General features: G+C 43.3%; 1 protein-coding gene across 2 annotated transcripts in view; it reads right to left on the bottom strand.

Annotated features, from left to right (window-relative positions):
- The window catches only part of col28a2a (collagen, type XXVIII, alpha 2a), a 53,489-nt gene that overhangs the window by 14,339 nt on the left and 11,804 nt on the right, over positions 1 to 27,346 (bottom strand). For both annotated transcript variants that reach the window (XM_064310862.1, XM_064310863.1), the window contains exons 6-25: positions 25,907 to 25,960; positions 25,107 to 25,151; positions 24,973 to 24,999; positions 24,834 to 24,878; positions 24,656 to 24,700; positions 21,388 to 21,441; positions 16,025 to 16,093; positions 15,865 to 15,933; positions 15,481 to 15,549; positions 12,421 to 12,489; positions 10,062 to 10,130; positions 9,421 to 9,489; positions 9,227 to 9,295; positions 8,933 to 9,004; positions 3,713 to 3,781; positions 3,561 to 3,632; positions 2,892 to 2,960; positions 2,676 to 2,744; positions 2,521 to 2,589; positions 1,589 to 1,657 (exon numbers count right to left, since the gene is read on the bottom strand). In XM_064310862.1, the coding sequence (XP_064166932.1) occupies positions 1,589 to 1,657; positions 2,521 to 2,589; positions 2,676 to 2,744; positions 2,892 to 2,960; positions 3,561 to 3,632; positions 3,713 to 3,781; positions 8,933 to 9,004; positions 9,227 to 9,295; positions 9,421 to 9,489; positions 10,062 to 10,130; positions 12,421 to 12,489; positions 15,481 to 15,549; positions 15,865 to 15,933; positions 16,025 to 16,093; positions 21,388 to 21,441; positions 24,656 to 24,700; positions 24,834 to 24,878; positions 24,973 to 24,999; positions 25,107 to 25,151; positions 25,907 to 25,960 (1,242 nt within the window). The remainder of the gene's footprint in view (positions 1 to 1,588; positions 1,658 to 2,520; positions 2,590 to 2,675; positions 2,745 to 2,891; positions 2,961 to 3,560; positions 3,633 to 3,712; positions 3,782 to 8,932; positions 9,005 to 9,226; positions 9,296 to 9,420; positions 9,490 to 10,061; positions 10,131 to 12,420; positions 12,490 to 15,480; positions 15,550 to 15,864; positions 15,934 to 16,024; positions 16,094 to 21,387; positions 21,442 to 24,655; positions 24,701 to 24,833; positions 24,879 to 24,972; positions 25,000 to 25,106; positions 25,152 to 25,906; positions 25,961 to 27,346) is intronic.

Raw genomic sequence — 27,346 nt, 5'->3', positions numbered from 1 at the left:
CGACATGCCTCTTTAGTTAATTTGAAAATGAGCCAAATTGTAATATTTTAAGATTTATATCAATGGAATTTTTTGTTTCTGTATCATTTTCATTAAATAATTTATTTTTGGAGGGAACTGTTAGCTATATAAACTTGAGAACATCATAGCTAGACAGTTAAAGCTTCAGTTGATAACTTTCTGAACAGTCACAAAGTTGTGAAACGTCTTGAAAACCAAAACATCCTGTAGCCCTGCCCACAGAGAAAGAGACACACCCTCCCATGCTTCTCTACACACCTCATCGTGAAAGCGCGTTAACATTTCTGGCAACTCCTCAACAAACAAGATTACAGACTAGCATAACTAACGCCACACTAAAAATGTCAGCTCCAAGTGTCCAGATGAAACGAAGAAATCTTTTTCACCTGGACTCTTGGACAGATGTATAGCAGTCAAAGAGGTCAACTTGTGGAACAGCTGTGACAATTAATTAAAAATGTGTAATACACTTTGAAAATTTGAAAAAAAAATTAAAATAAGGTGGTAAACAAATACTAATTACAGGTATAAACTCTATATGTAAACTCAATAATTTGTGTTTGAAACTCTTGAATATGTTTTTTATTTTCATTTTTTGAACTTACTAAAGGGTTAAGGATATATTGTAAGAAGGGTATGTCAAATAAGCTAAGGCTTCTTCCTACACCTTTTTTTAATCATTTTAATATTGTTTCTTTTTTTATACACCTTTTGGAAAAATGACTTCTTATTATTTACTGATATCTATGTACACTCATCTTTGTAAAGAAAATGTTAATGACCGAAATAAACTATCTATGCTAGTGAAACATTTTTATACATGAAAATTCTTGAACAAAGCTATCCTCTATTCTAGACTAACAGTTACCTAATACGCCAGGGTGCCTGACCCTGTTCCTGGAGATCTACCGTCCTGTAGGTTTTCATTTCAACACTTGATTCTACTCATTTGCAGTTGAATGAGATTGCTAGCTGTTGAATGAGATGTACTTTGTTAGGTTGGGAGAGAAAACCTGCTGAATGGTAGATCTCTAGGAACAGGGTTGAGCAGCCCTGCAATACGCCAAGCCCCAATTTGGTACTCTGCTGGACGTTTTATAATGCTGTCTGCTGTCAGAAAGGTCCTATCAGGAAGGTCCATTTGTAAAATGTCTAGCAAGGATTTCTGGCACTCTGCACAGATCTGTCCGACAAGTAATGTTAACTTTCCTGGCTAGCCTAGGTAAACTAATTTCACCAACCACACAGACAACTTTAGCAAACATTTCATTCTTCCTAGAGCTAGCCACCGAATAAAGTAACATTATCAATAATAGCTACCTAGCTACTTCAGTGAATAAATTCATTTCAGGTAACTTACTTAATTGGCTTACAAACAAGTCTAGGTAAATTAGCGTTGAAATTTAGATGGGGACTATTAACAGTCACTGCTCATTAAAGAATGAGTTAAACTGTGCCTGCCTAAAAGTCGTTAGCCAATATATTAAAAATACCGGGAGAATAGAATGGCTCAGCAAACGGGGATCACTCATCGTTGATGCCCTATCTATGCTGACTGACTGCATACCTTTGGTCCAGGAAAGCCCTGCCCCTCAGGACCTGGATCTCCGGTAGGTCCTGGAAGGCCTGGAGGGCCCTTAAACAGAAAAAAACACAGATCAGAGGAACAGAACCACACAGTTTGGGCAAGAGGAGTAGTCAGTTCAAGCAGTTCAAGTATCTGGTCTTTTCTCCAAATCACTTTCCAAATGCCTCAAGCACTCAAGCAATGCCTTTGCACTATAGGCTGATGATATACACACAAAAATTATGATTACATTATTCACAGGTCATCCATCCATCCATCCATTATCTATACCCGCTTAACCTGGGCAGGGTCACAGGGGGTGACTCACAGGTCAATTAAAGCTAATCAGCTGTTTACCTTATTAGGCTTTCAGTGACAGCAACACAGAGGAGTGCCACGGAAGAGACTGGTGATTTGCTGTGATTCTGGTCAATATTCAGAAATGCAGCAGAGACGGACGAGGAACAATTGAGCACTAGTTCTAGAGCTAGTGAAGCATAAGAAACTGTAACATTGCAGTTTACCAGTTGTGAGGTGTTTGTGGCAGTTACTGCCTGTCAGCTAGTTAGCTAAATAGATTGAACTTGTTGAACTGTTGAGGATTTCTAGCCAAATATTAAGTTAAATAACTGTAAAGCTAGTTATGATATCTTTACTATACACATGTTTCAGTTTATATTGAACATGGTGTATCAGACCTAGTCAAAGGTCAAATACATTCAAAAACTCCAGATGCAGGTAAAATCTAAAAACACATCTGAAGATCCCTGATTTTCAATGACATCTAACAACCAAATTTTTCTGCCATACGATGTATTTATGCATACATTTAGTTTAGTAAGTTCCCAGTAATGTACAGGGATGTTAATGGTGTCTAAAGGGTTAAAGTATTTAAGGTCATTATTTGACCCAGGTCTGTGGCGTATACTCACTATAGGGCCTGGGTATCCTTCACCTTTTGGACCCACTGGACCATGTGGGCCAGGGTCACCCCGGTCTCCCTGGAAAGGAGCATTCAGTGAACATTTATTGACACTGCAGGCGGACGACAGTCCTACTTTTGGAGGTGTTTTTTCACAGCTGTTACCTTGGGACCGGGCAGTCCATAGCCTGTCTCTCCTACAGGTCCAGCATGACCAGGTGGACCAATATCCCCCTAGAAAAATACAGTGAGTTCATATCCACTCTTTTCATGATTAGGATATGATAGGATATGAAATGTTGCTGTCAAATCCTTGGGAGGATTAACCTGAATCTCAGTGAGAGGAACCTGTCTCCTTAACTTGGGAGAGGATACTCTTACCTTTGGTCCGGAGATGGAACGTCCTGCAGGCCCAGGTAGACCTAGTCTGCCAGGTAAACCAGGCTCCCCCTGAAAGAGAAGAGCACTCACTGTGAGTCTCACTGGCAGTGTTACAAACTCACTCAGACTCACTCAGATTCACTCACTCAGACTCAGTGTGTGTTAGGGTTGCCAATTGCCCTGTTTTTGACCGAAATGTCCAGTTTTCAAATTATTTGTACTGGCCTAGTTTGTGGTTCTACCCAGACAATATAAGGATGCTGGTCTGAGTAATTGTTTGAAAACAATTTCCGTTAATTCGTAATGAATTTCTGTCTCAACCACCCTCTGGTGCTTGATGCGTTACGATGGCTACCCACCTCCACCCGCCCGGTCTGCGAAAAGTTCTGAGAGCAATAGCAACCACATGTTGTATGAATTGAACAGTTTCTTGGAAAAAACTTAAATGTTTCAAAATTATTTCATAATAGTGCAAGGGAATACAGTCTGTGCTTTCAGAAGAATCCTTTTTATTGTGCTAGTAATGAACTGGTTCGCCATCTTAAACCTTGAACACACAGGTAATATAACTCATCATCAGTCAATCAATCAAATTTATTTACAGTAATATCAAAGGATTTGTCACAAAACGCTTCACAGTTTGAACTAAATTCTAATTAAAGTTCTAACCTTGGCACCTGATGGCCCAGCAATGCCAGGAGGTCCGGGTAACCCACGGATGCCCCTCTGACCCTGGTCTCCCTGGGAGGGAATTGGAACACAAGTTAGTCTCATGAGCTGAGTGTGTGAAGATAGACTGAAAGAGCAGAAGGGCTGCTTACCTTCTCACCCTGAGTACCTGTCCCCGCTGGCCCCTCTTGACCTCGGAGGCCTGATGCACCGGGTTCACCCTGCAGAGAACACAGAGTACACAGCCCGTTAGCCCTGCGGCGCAGAGAGAAGCCCATTAGCACTGCAAGCACAGAGCGCAGCCTGTTAGCCGTGCAGCGCAGAGAGCAGCCTGTTATCCCTGCGGCGCAGAGAGCAGCCTGTTATCCCTGCGGCGCAGAGAGCAGCCTGTTAGCCCTGCAGCACACAGAGTGCAGCCCGTTAGCACTGCAGCACACAAAGCACAGCTTGTTAGCACTGCAAGCACAGAGCGCAGCTTGTTAGCACTGCAAGCACAGAGCGCAGCTCGTTAGCCCTGCGGCGCTCAGAGCGCAGCCCGTTAGCACTGCAACCACAGAGCGCAGCCCGTTAGCCCTGCAGAACACAAAGCACAGCTTGTTAGCCCTGCGGCGCTCAGAGCGCAGCCTGTTAGCACTGCAGCATACAGAGCGCATAGCCACTTGTAACCCGTGTTAGTCAGTCGGGCATGCCAAAGCCGCATATGAAAGTTATCATCTGACTGTATGCAAATTTGGCTGCGGGCTGTAGCTTGAAAAGAAGCAGGCTTGCAATGCCACCTGTTTCAGAGGAGAAATGCAGATGTCTACATTCTCCCAAATCAGCAGTGGATTGTGCATGAATGAGACTAAAGTTGTAAATAGCTAACTGCAATAGCCAGCAACTTCAGTGGGAACCACATTGGTTGTCAATAAAAAAAAATCCTCAGTGTTAACAGTATGGACAGGAAAATGGAGCTTTAGGACATAAACAGTACTAATCTGAGACGTTTTTAGCCAGATGATGTTTTTAATTCAACATATTTGAAACTTTGAGAATGATGATGATGATGACAGTAGTATATTTGTAGGTCTATCTTGCATTCAATCTAACAATTATTTTCATACAATCATACTAATTGGGATTCATGTCGATAAATATGAGTGGACAGGAGGATGAGCGTGAGCAACTATTCTCAATGTGACAACCATTTTGTTTCACTTTTGTGACTGGTAGCCTATATTCCTTTTTTTATTTCAATTCCAACCTTGGTAATGAAGTAATATTTTTCACCGGGTTGTCCACGTTTATATAGCCTGCATGACACAACACGATAAGAAGTATCTAAGATGCGCTTTTAGTAGTCCATCTTTGAAACATTGTACTTTGACCACGGCAGACCCACGTCAATAACATCCGCCGTCGCATAATTACGTATCCTAGTGTAAGTGCAGTCCTTATGAATTCTCCTTCACATCTTTCCTTAACCTCATGACATTTTCCATCGAGGTCAAGGAAAAGTGGTTAGGAAAAGACATAGGACGTAATTTCTTTGAAAATTCGGACGCAGCCCTAGTCCTTGCTGGAGTTCATGATTCCATTGGGGTCATTCTTATATTCCCAGGGTCCTATGTTCCCCAGTTTTATATGGCACATAATTGGAACATGACAAAGGGTCCTATGTTCCCCAGCTCTACATGAAATCTTATCTGTGTTCAGTAGATAGAGACAGAGACAGTAAATCAATGATTTTCTGTCTTACTCCAGAAAACGATGTCAGCTCGGTCTATAAGCAAACAAATGGTTTAGCTATGCTCAGAGGTCCTCAATAATAAATAAAACAATTGTTCACAACGTTTCGTCAGGTGCAGTAGAACTTAGGACCCTGGGAACATAGATATGCTCCCATTCCATTTACCTCAACACAAATCTGAGGACCAATTGATGAAAAACAACCCCATAACGTCAGTGTTGCATTTCACTGTAGATAGGATGTCATTTTCATCATAAATGTCTTCCTTCGCCATTGTCAAACCCATGGTGTGGATCTGCATGGTCAAAAAGGTCAACTTTTGGTCTCAACTGACTACGACACCTGGTTACAGTTCCAATGTACACAAGTTCCAGTGGTGAACAATGCTTGATGGGAACCAGGTGCCTTAATATGGAACACTACAGATCAAGGAATATGGAGGGGTTTTGGTTACCTCAACAGACCAGATTTTAAGGGGGATCCTTCCCAGGCCTGTGATTGCACTCAGAGCAAGTTGGGGGTTAAAGTTAATTAACTGTGAAATGGTCTGGGTGGCAACTACCCAGATGATAAAAATATTATTAGTCAACATTGGCCCATTAATATCTGCTTAGGGTGTTTGAAAATTCTGTTGGTTTTACAAAGAGTGGCCATTGGCCCTTGTGTTAAACGTGTCAGATCAATGCTGACCCGATATTAAATACAAGCATAACAACCAATCGAGCCAGCGTTTGCTTATATTAATTGCCTTTGAGTTCATTTTGAATGGCTTGAATTTTCTGGTTGACTAAACTGATGTAACACTTATTAAAATGAACTGAATTAAATTTTAAATGTAAGTAAAATAAAACTTAACGTTATATAAGCAAACCTGTCAGTGTTCCCAATAGGACCCAGCACAGAAACTGCTCTTGTTTGTCATATGTTTCTTTTCTTCTCCCAAACAAGCGTCTTTTTATAGGCGCTTGTGCTTCTCTATATCACTGTCTGCTGCTTTTAATAACATTGATCACCAAATCCTCCTGTATTAGCTTGAAAAATGATGGCCGTCTAACAGGAACTGTGTCACCTGGTTTAAATCATAAGTATTCACTTAGTGCAGCCAAATGGCATCTCTTCTGAAAGTCTTACGTAAATTACAGAATTCATCTGGTCCAAAATTTTGTCATAAAGCATTACGCGGGTTCAGACCAGCATACTTGAGCAATCTTCTTTCTCCCTATCAGCCAAATACGGCGCTGTGAGCTCAGGAAGTAGGCTGTCATGCAGTGCCAAAAGCATCAACGCTTAAAAGCAGAGGCACATATTTTAGCTGATGGGCCCCTCAGCAGGGGCTGGAATAACCTTCCCCAGGACATGGGGCAAGCAGAAAAAGGTTGGATCTTTAAATTCAGGCTCAAAAGTGTTTTTTTTTAGCCTTGTGTTCAAAGCCCATTCATTGCAACCACCAAGTACTCAGCAAAGCCTTCTGAAAAATATAGTAGCCTAGCTAACTGCAGAAATGTCCAACTAAGGAGTTATAAATGTTGGGAACGCAACACAAATGGGTAGCCATTGTTCTTTTTTTAAGCAACTATAGTACAATTTCAGTTGAGCATTTAGCAGCTATGCTAGCTGCCCTACCTCTCTACAGCTGCCCCCATCTCCTCTCAGCTGCCCCCATGTCTCCACAGCTGTCCCCACCCCTCTCAGCTGCCCCCACCTCTCTCAGCTGCCCCCACCTCTCTCAGCTGCCCCCACCTCTCTCAGCTGCCCCCACGTCTCCACAGCTGTCCCCACCCCTCTCAGCTGCCCCCATGTCTCCACAGCTGTCCCCACCCCTCTCAGCTGCCCCCACCTCTCTCAGCTGCCCCACCTCTCTCAGCTGCCCCCACCTCTCTCAGCTGCCCTCACCTCTCTACAGCTGCCCCCATCTCCTCTCAGTTGCCCTCACCTCTCTACAGCTGCCACCCTGTCTCTCCTGCTAAACTCAGATCATGAGCAGGGCTATGAACTTTAGATCATGTGCAGGGCTATGAGCTTTAGATCATGAGCAGGGCTATGAGCTTTAGATCATGAGCAGGGCTATGAGATTTAGATCATGTGCAGGGCTATGAGCTTTAGATCATGAGCAGGGCTATGAACTTTAGATCATGAGCAGGGCTATGAGCTTTAGATCATGAGCAGGGCTATGAGCTTTAGATCATGAGCAGGGCTATGAACTTTAGATCATGGCAGGCTATGAGTTTAGATCATGCAGGGCTATGAACTTTAGATCCATTGTCAGGGCTATGAGCTTTAGATCATGAGCAGGGCTATGAGCTTTTAGCTTATTCATGAGCAGGGCTATGAGTTTTAGATCATGTGCAGGGCTATGAGCTTTAGATCATGAGCAGGGTATGACTTTAGATCATGAGCAGGGCTATGAGCTTTAGATCATGAGCAGGGCTATGCGCTTTAGATCATGAGCAGGGCTATGAGCTTTAGATCATGAGCAGGGCTATGAGCTTTAGATCATGAGCAGGGCTTTCAATGTAATTCTGTCCTCTAACAGCAAGCGTTTTCTGCAGCCAGTAGAGTTCTGTGAAGCAATCGACAAATTATTGTACCTTAATCATCCCAATGAATCAATCAGTTGCCGCATGGGTGCCCAGTCTTATCTAAGAAAAGCTGGAGTTGGTGCGGGATTTTGTTCTAGCCCAGGACTAGAACACTGATTTAGCTTGCAAACTGACACTGATTTATCTGATTACCTAATCTGGGTTTTAAATCCTGACCCTGTTTGCACTTTTGAGGCAAGACTAGGGGTGCGTTCCAACCGCTTATTTTTTTCTTCTTTCCTTGCCTCCTTTCCCAGTATGGAAAGCCAAAAGGGTCAGAAATATGTGAAATTAACACGTGTAATCATACGTTGTCAACGTCAACTCATTCCATTTTATCTCCTTGCTTCCTTTCCTTGCTCCTAGCTCCACCCATCGGAGAACGCAAGGAAAGGACACGGGGACGGATGAATCAAGGAAATGTGTATATGGCAACTGGAATGTCTTTCCTCTTTCACACGTAAGTTTGAAACCACGTCAAATACAGACGTGGCAAATTGGAAGAGGTGGATCCACAGGTCGATCATTATACATCACGCGTCCCAAAAAAATACTTCCCCAAAGGATGCACTTGTGTTTCTTTTAATGGGTTGGAATATCCGTTAAATGCAAAAGGTGGCGCTCCTTGATCGATTTCCGAGTCAGTCAGGGACCTTGGAGACAAATGACCAATAAAATAAGCAATTGGAATACTCCCACATCGAGAACGTGTGATTCCAGACGTCTATTCCATGTATATGACCCATTTGGCCTTCTATACTAGGAAAGGAGGCAAGGAAAGGAAGCAAGGAGGTGAAAAATAAGAGGTTGGAACACATCCTCCATACTGCTTTATAGACTTGCGCCCTTGCACTAACAAACTCTCTAATTCAACTAGTCCCTAATTGTACAATTGTTTGCAGTCCTCTTGAGTTGTTACCGGTGATTATTGCTACTAGAGAGCTTACAGTAATGCCTTAAACATAAGGTCCTTTCTCAGGTCACATATTCATTATATGGCCATGGCTATGTACCTGTGATGGTGTATCTAAAGTTGCACATAGAACTATAGTGAGGTGATTTACCTTTTGTCCAGGTGCACCATCTTCACCAGGAAGCCCAGGCAAACCAGCCAAGCCGGAAGCCCCTGGCTCGCCCTGAAAGAGGGTAGGAAAATGTGTAAGGATTTAAAGGAACAGGTCATTCTAATATACCATGATTAAACATAAAAATATGACTAATACTTCCACTGCCTTTGGGACAATTTATTATTCCAGCACCAGTCATGGTTCATGAAATAAAGCTGCTATTTGTTGCTTAATTGGAGGGACTGTATAATTGGGCAAAATGAAATGTTCTTTCTGCAGGTGAGGGGTTACCTTTGGTCCAGGTTCACCGGCCCCTCTCTCCCCTGTCGCCCCTGATTCTCCCGGCAGACCTTGCTCTCCCTGTACATGTGAAAATGATCAGACAGAATTAGCAGTAACCGGGAAGTGCCAGCGCTGTTTTGAAAGGTGATCGTTTCTGGCGGCGTGGGTGTTAGGTGAATGTCAGAGAGGAGAATGGTGCTCACCTTCGGTCCTGGGAAGCCCTCTCCTGGTGGCCCCCGACCGCCTGGTGGGCCCCGGGGCCCCTCTACACCCTGCAATGAAAATGAACAGAATGCCAACACTGGAGCCCCACTGCTCTGTATGGTGTGCACCGAGACCCCGTATATCAGTCTGTATGGTGTGCACCGAGACCCCATGTATCAGTCTGTATGGGGTGCACCGAGACCCCATATATCAATCTGTATGGGGTGCACCGAGACCCCATATATCAGTCTGTATGGTGTGCACCGAGACCCCGTATATCAGTCTGTATGGTGTGCACTGAGAACCCATATATCAGGCTGTATGGTGTGCACCGAGACCCCATATATCAATCTGTATGGGGTGCACCGAGACCCCGTATATCAGTCTGTATGGTGTGCACCGAGACCCCGTATATCAGTCTGTATGGGGTGCACCGAGACCCCATATATCAGTCTGTATGGGGTGCACCAAGACCCCATATATCAGTCTGTATGGTGTGCACTGAGACCCCATATATCAGTCTGTATGGGGTGCACCGAGACCCCATATATCAGTATATAATGTGTGCGCTGGAATCTATGCGAACCCCTACATGTTATTCTTTGTGTGATAAACATAGCTGAGGTGCCAGTCCACCTACCTTCTCTCCTGTAATACCCGCTCCGGGCAGGCCAAGCGTTCCTGGGAAACCGATGGGTCCGACCTCCCCCTGCATACCAGAGAGAGCGTCACAGGCGTAGCATCATACATTACGAGCGTGCAATTTAATCGATTTATGTTCCAATAGTTCAGCAATTTATGAGCACAATATCTTGCTTATGTACATGTGCCCTTTCCACATTCCTCCCATTGTGTTACATCACAGTCGGTCCGAACAGTACTGCAGAACCAGCAGCACTGTTTCTGGTGTAATGGCCGAGCTGCGCTGGCGGTTTAGTGCTGCTGAGTCTGGTGCTGCTGCACCCACCTCAGCTGTGTTGATTAGCCTGTGAACTGCCTGTATTTAACATGGACTGAAGGTTAGCCCGTGAACTGCCTGTATTTAACATGGACTGAAGATTAGCCTCTGAACTGCCTGTATTTAACATGGACTGAAGATTAGCCTCTGAACTGCCTGTATTCAACATGGACTGAAGATTAGCCTCTGAACTGCCTGTATTTAACATGAACAGAAGATTAGTTTGTGAACTGCTTTTATTTAACATGGACTGAAGATTAGCCTGTGAACTGGCATTATTTAACATGAATAGAAGATTAGCCTGTGAACTTCCTTAATTTAACACGGACAGAAGATTAGCCTGTGAACTGCCTGTATGTAACATGGACTGAAGATTAGCCTGTGAACTGCCTGTATGTAACATGGACTGAAGATTAGCCTGTGCACTACCTGTATTTAACACGGACAGAAGATTAGCCTGTGAACTGTCTGTATTCAACATGGACTGAAGGTTAGCCTCTGAACTGCCTGTATTTAACATGAACAGAAGATTAGTTTGTGAACTGCTTTTATTTAACATGGACTGAAGATTAGCCTGTGAACTGGCATTATTTAACATGAATAGAAGATTAGCCTGTGAACTTCCTTAATTTAACACGGACAGAAGATTAGCCTGTGAACTGCCTGTATGTAACATGGACTGAAGATTAGCCTGTGAACTGCCTGTATGTAACATGGACTAAAGATTAGCCTGTGCACTACCTGTATTTAACACGGACAGAAGATTAGCCTGTGAACTGCCTGTATTTAACATAAATATATAAAATTAAAAAAAATCTCTGTAAATGTTTTTTTAATAATGTTGAGTGATACATATTTTCCCATCAGAAACATTTTTAATTTGTTGGTGAAGAGTACAAATATTTGACTACTATGATTAATTAGGATCCTCTGATTCAAATTTCTCCCAATAACAGAGCAACATCTGTGTGGAGAGACCCATTCTAAGCTGCAAGACAAGTTTTTTTAAAAATAATTACATAGCACGGCTGGTCTGTGTTGCATCCCTTTTGGTGTTCATTGATATGGAATGTTCAACCTCCTTAGCCCAGTGCCATCTTTGCCAAACGGTGATCTTGAGGTACGATTTGAGCAGCCTCAGTGCGACTCTTTCTAACTTCTCTTTGAATTCATTCCAGTCTCTTTTTTTAAAAATCCGTCCTCGTGCCTCGTGTGCCACATGTGCTATGTCTGTAATTGACGTGGCTTCAAACTGATGCCTGACTCAGCAAGGACATTGCATTTGCATTATATGTGTTGCCTCAATTTTCCCATCCTTGTGTCTCATCCTTGCCTGTCTTCCTCAAGTACTCCACTAAGTGGAGCTAAGGAGCAAGGAAAGGATGCAAAGAACTAATGCAAGAAGTGAAAATAAGTGATTGGAATTAACTCTTAGGCTCGGGGGTGTGGCACTAGTAACTCAGAAACTCAGAGGGCTTAAGGGTAACTTTATATTGCAGTCATCAACAGCAGAAGCGTTACTTACAGGCACACACAGCTGAGGCTAAATTGACCGAGACACACAGCTGAGGCTGAACCTACAGACACACACAGCTGAGGCCTGAATCATGATTCAAATTGAATTGCAGATAGACCAAAGATTCACATGCCTGCAAAAGAATCATCCATTCCGTTTTCGCGTATTTACATGTTTGTATTGCATTTGCGTCACTACTCTTAGCTTTCATCATGAGAGCTTTTGTATTACATCCATTTGCATGTAAAAGAAGAAAGCAAGATTACAAATTTATGCTAGTCACAGAAATGCACAGAATACTCCATTGTTAGTGACAGAATAACCCCACAGCAGTTAGACCTTCAAGTGTCTCCATTTTGTCTTTGTACATTCCTTAACTCAGCCCTGAAGGAAAGCACACATTCAGGATTAACTCCCCCCCGCCCCCCGTACTGCTTGGGTACTTTGCGCCCCATGTCTGGCATGGGTGCCACATGTTTATGGAAGTGGGGAAGCCTTTGATTAGCGGACGTATTTACGACCTACCTTTTCACCTTTAGTTCCCAATCCGGTACTGCCTCTGGGCCCCCTGGGTCCATCCAGCCCGCGGTCTCCCTGCAGAGAGGAGAGCAGAGTCTAGTACCGCGCGCACGCCATCGGACCTCCGCCAGCCGCAGGAGCAGCCACTGAGAAAGACTACAACTACCAGGCTGCACAAAGCCGTCATCGTTTACTTTGTGCTCGTGTTCTGACTTCAGATTAAGCTTAATGTAGTCCATAGAGGACTGCAGGAGGACTGCAGGAGGTCTACCCACTTGATGTATTTTTTAAATCACTTTATTCAGGTGGGAAGGGGGTGCAGACATGGGTCACCATGCAGAAAGTTCCCCTGGGCACCGCAAGCCCCAGCTGTATGATCTCCCCTGTCATGGTCTTTCAGCATGCGCTGAACACAGGTATGCAAAGCATGTTATCGTACATTTAGGTTGAGATGGATGAAGTCACTGTTTCTGAACTTTAAGCCCGTAGCTGCATTTTTTCTACACTGTGTTTCATCCCCGCCATTTCACTGAGACAGGTATTTAGGAGAATTCAGTCTTGAATCTAAAAGGAGAGAGCTTTGTGTTAATTCATAGCAGAGCACATCTGTGCTTGTATGAGAAACGTAACGTCAGCAGGATGAAAAGCAGAATTGTCTACTGTGCAATTTCAGATGAGCTGATTAATTATCGGAGGAGTTTTGGTCTTTTGGTGTATTTTCTAGGAAAAACGCGATGATATAACTACAGAAAACATGCCGAAACTTGATGATACGGCCTCAGCCAGGAACGGCTGTGATGGCGGTAACAGTTGCAAAGTTCCACCTGAATTGCTTTTAAAGTCATTCCATTCATTGTTCGCACATGCCAGCTTTGGTTACTGTAGCAACCAATTCTAGGAGTCACAATACAGTATTGAGCACACAAGAACCTTGCTTCTTCCAGCACTTCATTTTAACAAGGGTGGGTAAGAGAAGCCTAAGCAATCATGTTCTGGACGAACAGTTAACAAGTAGATACTGGATTTTAAAAAATAGTTCTCTTTGCATTTCCAGTATTATGAAGAAGGAAAATAAACTCAAAACAGCATTTCTCATGAATGGAGAAAAATGCCTTAATTTCTCTCTGTAATCCTCTCAACTGAAATGTATCATTTCTAAGTGAAATTCAAAACATCCTGGATACACTAGACACAGGGATATTAACAAAGAGAGGAGATTTCAATTTCACATGTTATAAAAATGAAGATAAAAATAGTACTGAATGTCCAGCAAAAGAACAAATTTAATTGGTATCCTAGTATTCCTGCATGTAGACATGAAGTATCAAACCTTTTCCGTCACCCCTTAAGATGTCATCTGAGGTCATATCCTCATTTGCACTGGACAACATGTCATTCGGCAGAATAATATTTTCAGGCCAGTTAGAATTTGGTCTGGTACCAATAACTCACAGCTGCAGGCTAAGAAATGACTTCCTCCAATATCGGGATGTGGTTGAGCCAGTTGAACAGCTGGAAATGCTGAAGAGCCATTATGCTAAAGAGCTTTCACCAATGATGCAGAAGGACAGCTGCCTCTCCTGTCACGGATGGACTGCCCCACTGCCTGGAGCGGCCCACCCAGGTCACACCTGGAAACGCGCAGCCGACGGGCTTCCTCCCCATGTACAGAGCCAAAATGGACGCCCGTTCCAGTGCTCTCACATCGCCTGTTCAGCTGCTCTGGCAAATATGTGGAGAATGCTTCAATGGCATCTCCCTCCCTGGGGAGCCTGTCTTTAGCAGCGGAGCTTCCTGTGGACAATGCTGTTGATCGCGATAACCTTTGATGGGCTCAACTGCTCTGAGTGTATAGCGCCAAGGAAAAGTTTGTGAAGCTATTAGGCTGGTCCACATTTTTAAATACTATGATCTTTATCTAAATCCTAATAAAAGAAGCCGATAAACCTCATTACACAAATGACACAAATAACTTGTACGATTCATTTAACAAAATGATCCGACTTTAAATATCCTCATGTGCAGAGCTATGCAAACCTTTAAACCTCCTTAAGTTGCAAAAACTTCAGCAAAAGACTATCAAATTTATAGTCTGTCGATCTCTGAGATCATCTCTGATTAATCTTGGCTCATTCTTCTACCCAGACCCGCTTCAGCTTGGTGACACTTGAGGGCTTCCTCGCATGAACAGCTCCCTTCAGGTGCTGTCGCACAGCATTTCCATGGGTTTTAAGTCTGCAATTTGGCTCCTAGACGCTGCATTTCTTCAGCCATTGTGCTGCAGATCTGCTTTAACGTTTAGGATCTCTGTCATGCCTGGAAGGCTTCGGGTCCACAGCGGGAGCTGAACAAGGTTCTTTTGTCAGAAGATCTTGGTACATCCTGGTGGTCGCGATACCATCCATCTTAAAAAGTGCTCCAGGTCCGATACATGCGAAACGGCTCCAAAACAATAAATAGTCGCCATATTTCACAGTAGGCATGTGGTTCATTTTGACATTACTTTTACTCCTCAGATCCTAATAACACTGATGTCCAGAAATCCTGTGTCACGTGACAGTAAGGTACCATTTCAGGTGTGATTCAGAGAGTTTTGCTGCCACAGCATGGGGCTTGGATTCCACCAAAGCTTTGCTCATGTGTATGTAAAAATAAGCTTGCAGAGCATGTGAATTAATTTTTTTCCCCCTTGTTCTACCCAATGAGTCTTGGCACAGTCATGTCATGCTCATGTGAGTGCTGAAGAGTTCCTTTGCATTTCCCAGGCAATCCGTCTGGACTATTGCCATGTAGAAGGAACTTGGGCAGTAATCATTTGTCTAATGGACATGTTGGGCTAAGTTTGTTGTTAAGGTGCCTGGCATTCCGTTCCGCTAAAATGCAGTCTTTACAGAGGATTAATGCATGATTATTCATAGGCCTCTTTAAAAATAGCCAACTTCGCTTAAATCTGTAAATATTGTAATTTTGGATACGCAAATCACAGTGCAATAGGACGACTTAAAGAGAATCCAAAAGAAGAAAAAAGGATCTGATTCTGGGTGCTTTTACGGTGCATTTTCTTACTTTTGGTCCAGGAAATCCTTCTCCTTGGGGCCCCTTCTCTCCTTGAACCCCCTGTGGCCCTTGAGACCCCTGGAAAAAAAGAGCCTCATTACGACAATAGTGCCATGGCTTCAGCCATAAATACAGCAGAGTATGTACAGTACACTGACAGCAGGTCACGCCCACTTTCCCGTGCCAGGACTATTCACTACTAATGATGAGGCTGCAGCTTTGTCCGAGCACGTTTGGCCTCCATTCCCTGCTCAGGAGCTGTGAGACTGACAGCTGGTGTATCTGAACTCATGCGAGTTTGAAAGAGCCACAGCTAAGATACATTGATGTGTATGCTGTGCTTTCAGTGTTCAGAATACAGTACTTATGGTCCCTGTAGAGCTGTCCACTTACGGGCTGGCCTGGTTCTCCTACACCCGGCGGACCGGGGGGACCCGGTCGCCCCTGGAAACCCATATCACCCTGCGGATAAAATGCACGCAGTGAGGAAAAGCAGACGATGCTGAAAGCTCCACACAGTAAATGTTACAGACGCGATAGTCAGCCTCGTTACCTTGGGTCCAGCAAGGCCAATGCCTGTTTCTCCTATCATTCCAGGTGGACCGGCAGGCCCCCGTTCTCCCTGCAGAAACAAATACAGCAGCAGGTTACAGAAACGAATGCAGCAGCAGCATACAGAAACTAATGCAGCAGCAGCGTACAGAAACTAATGCAGCAGCAGCGTACAGAAACTAATGCAGCAGCGTACAGAAACTAATGCAGCAGCGTACAGAAACTAATGCAGCAGCAGCGTACAGAAACTAATGCAGCAGCAGCGTACAGAAACTAATGCAGCAGCAGCGTACAGAAACTAATGCAGCAGCAGCGTACAGAAACTAATGCAGCAGCAGCGTACAGAAACTAATGCAGCAGCAGCGTACAGAAACTAATGCAGCAGCGTACAGAAACTAATGCAGCAGCAGCGTACAGAAACTAATGCAGCAGCAGCGTACAGAAACTAATGCAGCAGCATACAGAAATGAATGCAGCAGCAGCGTACAGAAACTAATGCAGCAGCATACAGAAATGAATGCAGCAGCAGCGTACAGAAACTAATGCAGCAGCATACAGAAATGAATGCAGCAGCAGCGTACAGAAACTAATACAACAGCAGCGTACAGAAACTAATGCAGCAGCAGCATACAGAAACTAATGCAACAGCAGCGTACAGAAACTAATGCAGCAGCAGCATACAGAAACTAATGCAGCAAGTGTACAGAAACTAAAGCAGCAGCAGCGTACAGAAACTAATGCAGCAGCAGGTACAGAAACTAAAGCAGCAGCGCTACAGAAACTAATGCAGCAGCAGCGTACAGAAACTAAGCAGCAGCAGTTACAGAAACTAAAGCAGCAGCAGCGTACAGAAACTAATGCAGCAGCAGCGTACAGAAACTAAGCACAGCAGCGTACAGAAACTAAGCAGCAGCAGCTACAGAAACTAATGCAGCAGCAGCTACAGAAACTAAAGCACAGCAGGTACAGAAACTAATGCAGCAGCAGCATACAGAAACTAATGCAACAGCAGCGTACAGAAACTAATGCAGCAGCAGCATACAGAAACTAATGCAACAGCAGTGTACAGAAACTAAAGCAGCAGCGTACAGAAACTAATGCAGCAGCAGCGTACAGAAACTAATGCAGCAGCGTACAGAAACTAAAGCAGCAGCAGCGTACAGAAACTAATGCAGCAGCAGCGTACAGAAACTAATGCAGCAGCAGTGTACAGAAACTAATGCAGCAGCAGCGTACAGAAACTAATGCAGCAGCAGCGTACAGAAACTAATGCAGCAGCGTACAGAATCTAATGCAGCAGCGTACAGAAACTAAAGCAGCAGCGTACAGAAACTAAAGCAGCAGCAACGTACAGAAACTAATGCAGCAGCAGCGTACAGAAACTAAAGCAGCAGCAGCGTACAGAAACTAATGCAGCAGCGCGTACAGAAACTAATGCAACAGCAGTACAGAAACTAATGCAGCAGCAGTACAGAAACTAAAGCCAGCAGCGTACAGAAACTAAGCAGCAGCAAGTACAGAAACTAATGCAGCAGCAGCGTACAGAAACTAATGCAGCAGCAGCGTACAGAAACTAATGCAGCAGCAGCGTACAGAAACTAATGCAGCAGCAGCGTACAGAAACTAATGCAGCAGCAGCGTACAGAAACTAATGCAGCAGCAGCGTACAGAAACTAATGCAGCAGCAGCGTACAGAAACTAAAGCAGCAGCAGTGTACAGAAACTAAAGCAGCAGCAGCGTACAGAAACTAATGCAGCAGCAGCGTACAGAAACTAAAGCAGCAGCAGCGTACAGAAACTAAAGCAGCAGCAGCGTACAGAAACTAAAGCAGCAGCAGCGTACAGAAACTAATGCAGCAGCAGCGTACAGAAACTAATGCAGCAGCAGCGTACAGAAACTAATGCAGCAGCATACAGAAACTAAAGCAGCAGCAGCGTACAGAAACTAAAGCAGCAGCAGCGTACAGAAACTAATGCAGCAGCAGCGTACAGAAACTAATGCAGCAGCGTTACAGAAACTAAAGCAGCAGCAGCGTACAGAAACTAAGCAGCAGCAGTGTACAGAAACTAATGCAGCAGCAGCGTACAGAAACTAATGCAGCAGCGTACAGAAACTAATGCAGCAACGTACAGAAACTAATGCAGCAGCGTACAGAATCTAAAGCAGCAGCAGCGTACAGAATCTAATGCAGCAGCAGCGTACAGAAACTAATGCAGCAGCACGTACAGAAACTAAAGCAGCAGCGGCATACAGAAACTAAAGCAGCAGCAGCAGCGTACAGAAACTAATGCAGCAGCATACAGAAACTAATGCAGCAGCAGCGTACAGAAACTAATGCAGCAGCAGCGTACAGAAACTAAAGCAGCAGCAGCGTACAGAAACTAATGCAGCAGCAGCGTACAGAAACTAATGCAGCAGCAACGTACAGAAACTAATGCAGCAATGTACAGAAACTAATGCAGCAGCGTACAGACATGAATGCAGCAGCCACATTGGGCGTGTTGCGATAGACAAGCAGCTGAGAGAAAGGCTTAAGAATCACTCCATTATCACAGTTTTATGAAGTCACCTTACATCCGAGCGAAATTTCTGAATGCAAAGCAACAACCCGCATGCGTTTAACCACCTCTCACCCCTCAGTTAGGTCTGCCTGAGCAGACAGCCAATCGGAACTACTGCTATATCAGCAGTACTCTGCTGCAGAGGATGCATGTTCTGCTGCTATATCAGCAGTACTCTGCTGCAGAGGATGCATGTTCTGCTGCTGTATCATCAGTACACTGCTGCAGAGGATGCATTTCCTGCTGCTATATCATCAGTACACTGCTGCAGACTGAGGATGCATGTCCTGCTGCTATATCATCAGTACACTGCTGCAGACTGAGGATGCATGTCCTGCTGCTATATCATCAGTACACTGCTGCAGACTGTGGATGCATGTCCTGCTGCTATATCATCAGTACACTGCTGCAGACTGAGGATGCATGTCCTGCTGCTATATCATCAGTACACTGCTGCAGACTGAGGATGCATGTCCTGCTGCTATATCATCAGTACACTGCTGCAGACTGAGGATGCATGTTCTGCTGTCATATCAGCAGTACTCTGCTGCAGAGGATGCATGTCCTGCTGCTATATTACCAGTACTCTGCTGCAGAGGATGCATTTCCTGCTGCTATATCATCAGTTCTCTGCTGCAGAAGACACATGATCTGCTGCGTTGTTAAACTAGAAAATGCCAACATCATTTGCCATGAAACCAACTGAACTGTAACTCACGAATACCATGTGGACTGAGAACTTATTGCACAAAAAACCTCATCACTAAAACTATGCTTGCAAACACATTCTCACTTGAACGCGGTAAAAACGTTATCTGCGTATCAAATAGTTGTTTAATAAATGCAGTAAATCATATTCTGTGAATAGATGTGGGTGGCCACATGTTTGGTTTGAATATTCAGAGACAAGTCAGGACAAAATGAAAGTCAGACATCTGTGCATTGATTCCCAGTAACTTAGAATGCATTCAAACAAGAAGCATGTACATTATGTATAAACAATTAAGCAAAAATCCCTGTAAATATCTATTGGAAACACACAGTTGTAAATTGTAACTTGATGAGACATAGACTGAAACAGATTTTTAATGTGAACGGAACAATAAGGCAGTATACTGAAACATATAGGGCTATGAAGGATCACTCCCTAAAAGCACTCCTAGTAATTATCTTCCATCTGTTCAGGGTCTTCTACACCAGGAACCAGCTTTTCGTAAAGTGCTCAGATTTGACATTTCCGTCTGCTTTTCATTTGTTTATTTAATCAGGAAAATCCAAGCCAGACTTCAGAAAAGGTGAAGGAAATCTTCAAATATGGGTAAAGTTATTTAATTCTTTTGACTGAAGTGTAGGGACTGAGAGTGAGCTAAACCACACCTCATACACTTAGCTTGCTAGTGTGTGATACAAACACTGTACCACAGAGCTGCTCAAGCTTTATTGCTAGGAAAAAATCCAAAAGAACATGTGCATGAACATGTGTCCCCCTCCTCAGACAGACATGAATGCAATTAGTTCTGTTCTAAGAGACCTGTGAGGTCAATCTCAAAAATGCCGACAAAGAAAATTACCATGGCAAACATCAAAAACATTAAAACTCAGAGCTGAAATAATGAAATCAAAGGTTGCTTTTGTCAAACAAGTATGAGTAAACTTTAAAGTTTGCAACAGTATTTTTTCAGTGAAGAGGTCAGTCTTTTTTTCTTTTGTCTTCACAATTTGTAATTCTGAGCATGCTCTGTTCTACAGTGCATACATTCCTGTACAGTTTCCCACACTCCACACAGCCGCAGGACAAGCTTACAGACCACACACAGTACTACAGGAACGCAAGTGACTATTTTACAACCTACAGACCACACACAGTACTACAGGATATCAAGTGATAATTTCACACCCTACAGGTCTCACACAGGACTACAGGACTGAAAATGACTATTTCACAACCTATAGGCCACACACAGTACTACAGGACAGCAAGCAACTATTTTACACCTTACAGGTCTCACCAAGAACTGAGAGTCAGCGACTATTTTACACCCTACAGGTCACACACAGTACTACATGACATAATTTGATTATTTCACACCCTACAGGTCTCACACAGTACTACAAGACAGCCAGTGAATATTTTACACCCCACAAAGCCACACAGTAATATAGCGGATCCAGTGACCGTTTTACATCGTACAGGCTACACACAGTACTGCAGGAGAGCCAGGGACTATTTTACACCCTACTGGCCATACATAATACTATAGGAGTGTCATTGATTATTTTGCAGGCCACCCAGTGCTACAGAAGAGACTGTTTTAAACCCTACAGGCAATACGCAACACTACAAGAGAGCCAGTGACCAAGAGGTCCCACACAGTGCTACAGGACAGCAAGTGACTATTTTTCACCCTACAGGCTACATACTATACTAGAGGAGAATCAGTGACTGGTTTACACCCTACAGGCCACACAGTACTACAGTAGAACGGATAACTATTTTACACCTTACAGGCCACACACTATACTACAGGAGAGCCAGAGACTGTTTTAAAACTTACAGGCAACGCAGTACTGCAGGAGAGACAGAGGCTGTTTTATACCTTACAGGCAACACAGTACTACAGGACAGCAAAGGACCATTTTACACCCGACAGATCATACAAAATTCTACCAGATAACAAGCACTGATTGAAAGAGAAGCATATAACTTGCAACATAACAACTGGTGGCCTGTGGGCTCCAGGCATGCCACTGGCAGGACTGAATGCAGTGTAAGCGAATTCAGACCTTCGTTGGAACACTTACCTTCTTTCCATACGGACCCTCTGGGCCGATGTCTCCCTGTGGTCCAGGCAGTCCCTGAGGAAAAACAAATAACTTTACTACAGCCACACTATCCTGTAGGCCATGGTTCCAGTGGGCCAGGATAGCAGTATGAGGTTACAGATACATTTGTTTTGTTGTTTCAGAAGCCTTGTTAGCGTGAAACCCAAAAGCTTATGTTCTGGAGGACTTTCTCATGAATTGTAATACAACAGCAGCCTTCACATTCTTAAGATGTGACAATGCCTAAACTCTTTTAACTGGTCCATTCAGCCCCCAAACATTGCATGTGATTCACTTGGCAAGTAAGCCCCTAGGTTTCGTCTTTACAGTGTCACTCATTAGACATATTAGGTTACATAGTAAAAAAAAAAAACAGTAAAAGGATGATTACAGAAAATATTCATCTTTTTAGCTCAAACAGAACTGCAAAATGCAGTGCTCATTGCCTCAAATTCGGGCAAATAGCAGGTATTTGTGATAGTAGCACCGTCTTAATAAAATAACCTGTTAACCTATTGCACACCGGTTGTAGTGGTAAGGGTTGTTACATAGAAGCTACTGGAGTTTGCAGCTATATTAATACTACATTAAGGCTTTAATTCCTGCTAGCACCAAGGTCATTTCACACCTGCTGAAAAGTTGTTACCACTGTGATGGGTGTGTTGGTGGTGAAGTGGGTGTGACATAAAAAAAATAACTTGGCAACAGTGAAGTAGATTTGTGTCTGTAAAGCTGCCAATGGAAGCTATTTGGCCCGCAGCATTTATACACAGACAGTTTAACTCACCATTTGCTATGATAATTAATGATATATATATATATACATATGCCCACAAACACAGTGTGTGTTCCATAACATTTGGGGCAGACATATTTTTTCTTAATTTGACTCTGTTCTCCGCAATTTTAGATTTGTAATTAAAAAGTGCTAATTCTCAGCTTTTATTCAAGGGTATTTTTATACATTTTTGGTTTCACCATGTAGGAATTACAGCAATTTCTATTCACAACCACTGCGTAGTCACAAGCCTTCTATAGCTCTTGCTTGTTTCAGGGCCTAGTTGCCTTACGTTTTCTCTTCAGCATGTGAAACACATATTCAGTTGGATTATTAATTGCTGAATGACTTAGCCAGTCAAGTATTTTCCAGGTTTGGCTTTGAAAAACTCCTTTGTTGCTTTAGCAGTGTGTTTGGGATCATTGTGTTGCTGTAGGATGAAGCAGTGTCCTGTGAGTTTGGAGGCATGCGCTTGAACCTGAGCAGGTAAGATGCTTCTGTACATTACATAATCCATTCTGCTGCTGCTATCAGCAGCTCCCTTATCCTTTGCGATTACTGTGCTCTTTCTTCTTTTTTTCTCCCATTTTCTCCCCAATTTAGTCATTTACAAGTCCTCGCGGTGGGATCAGTTCTGGTCGATGGCCATCGTCTGTCGGTCTGGGATGTGAGCACCAGTGGGTGCACTCGTTGCCTGGAGGGCCTGTGGATGGGTTTTTTCTCAACCAACTATGCTGCCTTAATTGAGTCCATTACTCTTCAGCCTATGCGTTTAACTGCATTGAGAATATAAGAAAATTTTTTTTAGAACAATGTGGGGTTCACATAGTTGCGGGTCCTTGGCACAACCTGCATCCAATCAGCAATATTACTAATTATATAATCAAGATCTGGCTGAATGAACCTGCATACCACGGCCCTCCTGGCGATTTGACCTGGTGTAGACTACCACACGCCATCCTCCAATATGTGTGGAGTCGCCAGCCGCTTCTTTTCACCTGACAGCAAGGAGTTTCACTGGGAGAGCGTAATGCGTGCAGAGGTTCACGCTATCTCCCCCAGTCCCCTCCCTGCTGAACAGGCGCCCCGACCAACCAGTAGGAGTCACTAATGCAACGATCAGGACTCATACTGTGCTCTTTCTTCTTAATGACATTCTAAACAGTTGATTTTGGTAAGCCTAAGATTTGGCATATGTCTCTGACTGTTTTTTCTTATTTCTCAGCCGCATAATAGCTTCCTTGACTTTCACTGGCACAACTGATCCCGTTGTCAACAGATGCCAATAACAGACTCCAACGGCAATCAGAAGCCTAGAATCAAGACTAGTTATTGACAGCTCTCTTATAACTGCCCTAAGGAAGCAATTGAACAGACCTAACTAACCAGAGACACCCATGAAGCCAATTATGATTATTCCTGTGTTTAAAAAGTGCTTTAATTTCTACATGGTGAAACCTAAAAGTCCATAATTAAAGCTTAGAATATGTACTTTAACCGCATGTGAATTGTTTTATGACAAATCTAAAATTCTGGAGTACAGAGCCAGATCAAGGAAAACTATGTCTGTCCCACACACTGTATATATATCATAAATCATAAAAATCATATGTCTTTCTCCCCATCATTATGGCACTATATGCTGTATATATACATGATATAAAATTTGCACACACCAAAACCCTATGTGGTAATGAAAATCAGAGGATAAAGGGGCTTTAATACAAAGAAAATGCCCTCACTTTCTATACAAACACATCCTCAACAGAAACCACCTCCGACTAAACACCCAGATCCACTCTGATTTGTATTCCCACAGACTTTTACAGTGGTGTGTGCAACTAATACATCGATATGACCAGGCAGACCAGTCTGCATTGAACCCCTATCCTCTGCTGGAAAGACAGCTTATGCTGGCAGCTGGTGACTAGTATTACCAGCTAGGGGTAGGTTTGTGAAACATGGTGTTTGGTAGTTAGCAGCTGGTGACCAGCTAGGGCTAGGTGGAACAGCTGGAGTTGAGGCAAAGTACATTCAGCAAGTGCATTGTATCTCAGGAACACTCACAACAACTACACCTGAAGCCAGATCGACCTGGGTGGTACACCATCTCAGCCCAACTTGGCCAGACTGGTACATCAGCTAAAACCAGCTTGACCAGATACATTTCTAAGATGAGCTTAAGATGGTCTTAGCTGGCATTTACAGAAGGGTCTACCATGTTAATGTCTGATAACACATGAACTATCAAAACCTAGCCTTGCTTTAATGAACAGTAAAGTGGCTGTACTGTTTACACAAATGTCATAACAATTATTTAAGCTGCACATTATTTAGCAAGCCAGTGAACAGAATCTCAGTGAACAGTTAAAGCTGCAGATACAGTAGCTAGTGAACAGAACCACAGCATGCTGAGACAGTCACAATTATTTTTGCTAATTTATTTCACACATAGTTATTTGTTCTCACCTGTGGACCTCTGGAACCTGCGATGCCAACTGGACCCTCAGGACCCTGAGAATGAAGATGCATTAACACATTAGAGAGCTCTTTAAGAACCTCTCCTCAGCAGCCCGAACTACTTCTTCATTGCAAATGATGTGCACAGTATAGCAAGACTGGATACAAATATACATGAGATGCCTACCCTGTCTCCTTTAATTCCTGGAGTGCCACATTCTCCCCTCTCACCCTGTGAAAGGAATTTGGAACATTAGTGGGTGTTCAGTAATTAACTTCACGTCAAACCAAAAAACAGAAGCATCCACAGGACTCTGGTGCCATACCTGTTCTCCTTTGTAGCCAGGTTTACCCTGAAAAATGATGAGAAGGACTGTGAGTCTGACCGGTAGGACTGTAACAGACATACTGCGTGATAAAAAAAAGTTCACAAAAATGTGCCCAAGTGCACTCTACTGACCTCTGACCCATCCCGACCAGGAAGTCCACTCAGTCCAGGATCACCCTGAAAGAGATTTGTTTTTTGTAATACATATTATATGTGCAACAGAACAACAGGGTGAAATACGGTCATGTCTAGAAGGGATTGGGATTTTGTTTGGGCATTCTCTCGCTGCAGTCTGAAGGAGGTGCCTCTTCATTAAACATAGACTACAAAACTGTGAATTAGCTGATGGCTAACATTACCTGGCTTCCAGTTGTTATCATCACACAAACCTGTAATTAGCCAACTTAGCAAATAGCGAACGTAACCCGAGTTAAAATTGTAACAATACAATATATCATATCACGCATGTTATTTATCAAATGGCTATCCATTTCACTACTTTTGAACATCTCTTTTCATTATCCATATGATTAACATGCGTGATATGATATACTAACTAGCTATTTGCCTTCGCTTGGCTTTGTATCCAGCCAACTTTGCTAAAATCAGCAAAGTTAACAAACATAGGGGAACTGTTCGGAAGAATTCTCAAAAGTCAGGTTCCTTCTAGACAAGCAAGTGAAATACTTGACGGAATCACTGCACACAAATTATTGCAATTACTTCCTTTGGTTTGTTTCCCTATTTGAGACACAAATAACCCTGTTCACCCGCCCTAGAACAGTTCCTTGCAGGATGAGCCACCCTGGCAGATATGCTTTCTAGCAGGATACACTTTGAGCACGGCCCCAGCCCCTCCTGACAGGCGGATGCTTTAGAGCAGAAGAAGAAAGCCACCAGGACCCAGCTTATAGGTAACTGCAGCCGCTGACCTTGTTGCCTTTGGAACCTGGCGCTCCGTCGTCACCCGGGCGACCCTTTTTCCCCTGTGGAGATGAGGCATGCAGTCAGCCATATCAGACTGCAGACACAGGTGAAAAGGGTGCTTTAAATCATAAGGACTGCTCTAGAACCATGTACCCTAGAACAAGCTGAAGGGAAAAGGGAAAGTGTGATCAGTCTAGACAGTACATATCCTGTGTGGACATACCCTGCTCCTGTATTACCCATCTGTCTGCTATTCCCTGTGTCCTTTATTTAGTTAATTTTTAAGCAGTTCTTTTTGGGGTCACTTATTTTCAATGTTGAAAGAAAGAGACAGTGATGAATAACCCTGTGGCTCCCACTCACCCCCACGCCCCAAACCTCACCCCCCAAAGTATCATCCCCAAACCTCACCCCTCCCCCCCCAAAGCCCCTCAAACCACACCCCCACCCCCTCCCAGTCCAAAGTCCAAAAGCTGCCCCCCAGAGCTCTTTTACCACATGTCTAATGTGCTCTTGTGCTCTTTCCTTTGTAACTCTCCACTTCAATCATTGCAACATCCTGAGGACATTAACTTTCTCATGCTAACTTTGTGCGGGACAACCCACACTGTCCCATTAACTCCACTGCTGTTAAATTAGCGATCATATATGATCTTATACTGTTTAACTTTCAGGTGTTTCTGAGGCTTCATTCCTATCAGCAGATAAAAGATGCTAATAGTTCATTGAAAATGTAAACTGAATTAATTCTGTTTTACTGTTTATGGGTATTACAGCTCCAAGCACGGTTGTTGTAATTGTTTGGGGTTGTTTACATGTAATATCAGCCTGGCTGTTGCTGCTTGACCCTAGGATTACCGTCTGTAGCTGTACCACAGCTGCTGGATCACTGTTGTAAAATTGATTTTGTTTTTTATTGATTATTGTAATAATTACAGATTAGTTGTTATTAGCATTATTAAGTGAAGCACTGTAGTTGCTATAACTGTTTGTTCAGGTTTTTATTACTATGACAACAATTATTGGTTGTGTGCTGATCTCCATATAGCTGTACTACTTTGGGATATGACTCAGTTTCTATGTAAAATGTTCAGATATAACTGCCCTTCATTTTGATATCAGTAATTTGGTGTATATCGTATATACATATTTTTGCATATGTATAGAGTGTAGTACTTTGTCAATGTGATTAACTTGTTTTTCTGTTTTTTTTTTTTTACAATGAGAGCATTTTGTTGATTTATCACATCTTTGAGTCATATGTGTGTGTATGAATAAACACCTTGTATGTGAGGTGTATAAGGTTAACATGAGTGTCTATGGCATTTTTCTGTAGGCCCGAGCCTGCCCCAGTGCTGACCTGGGCCTTATTCACGGGACGAGGCTGTTGGCAGTCCATTCCATAATGAAAGGGAACGACGGGCTACTGATGTAACCATGGTTCC

Source organism: Anguilla rostrata, chromosome 15 (genome assembly GCF_018555375.3).
Source record: "Anguilla rostrata isolate EN2019 chromosome 15, ASM1855537v3, whole genome shotgun sequence".
In the NCBI taxonomy this organism is placed as follows: domain Eukaryota; kingdom Metazoa; phylum Chordata; class Actinopteri; order Anguilliformes; family Anguillidae; genus Anguilla; species Anguilla rostrata.
This window is presented reverse-complemented; position numbering and strand designations above follow the sequence as displayed.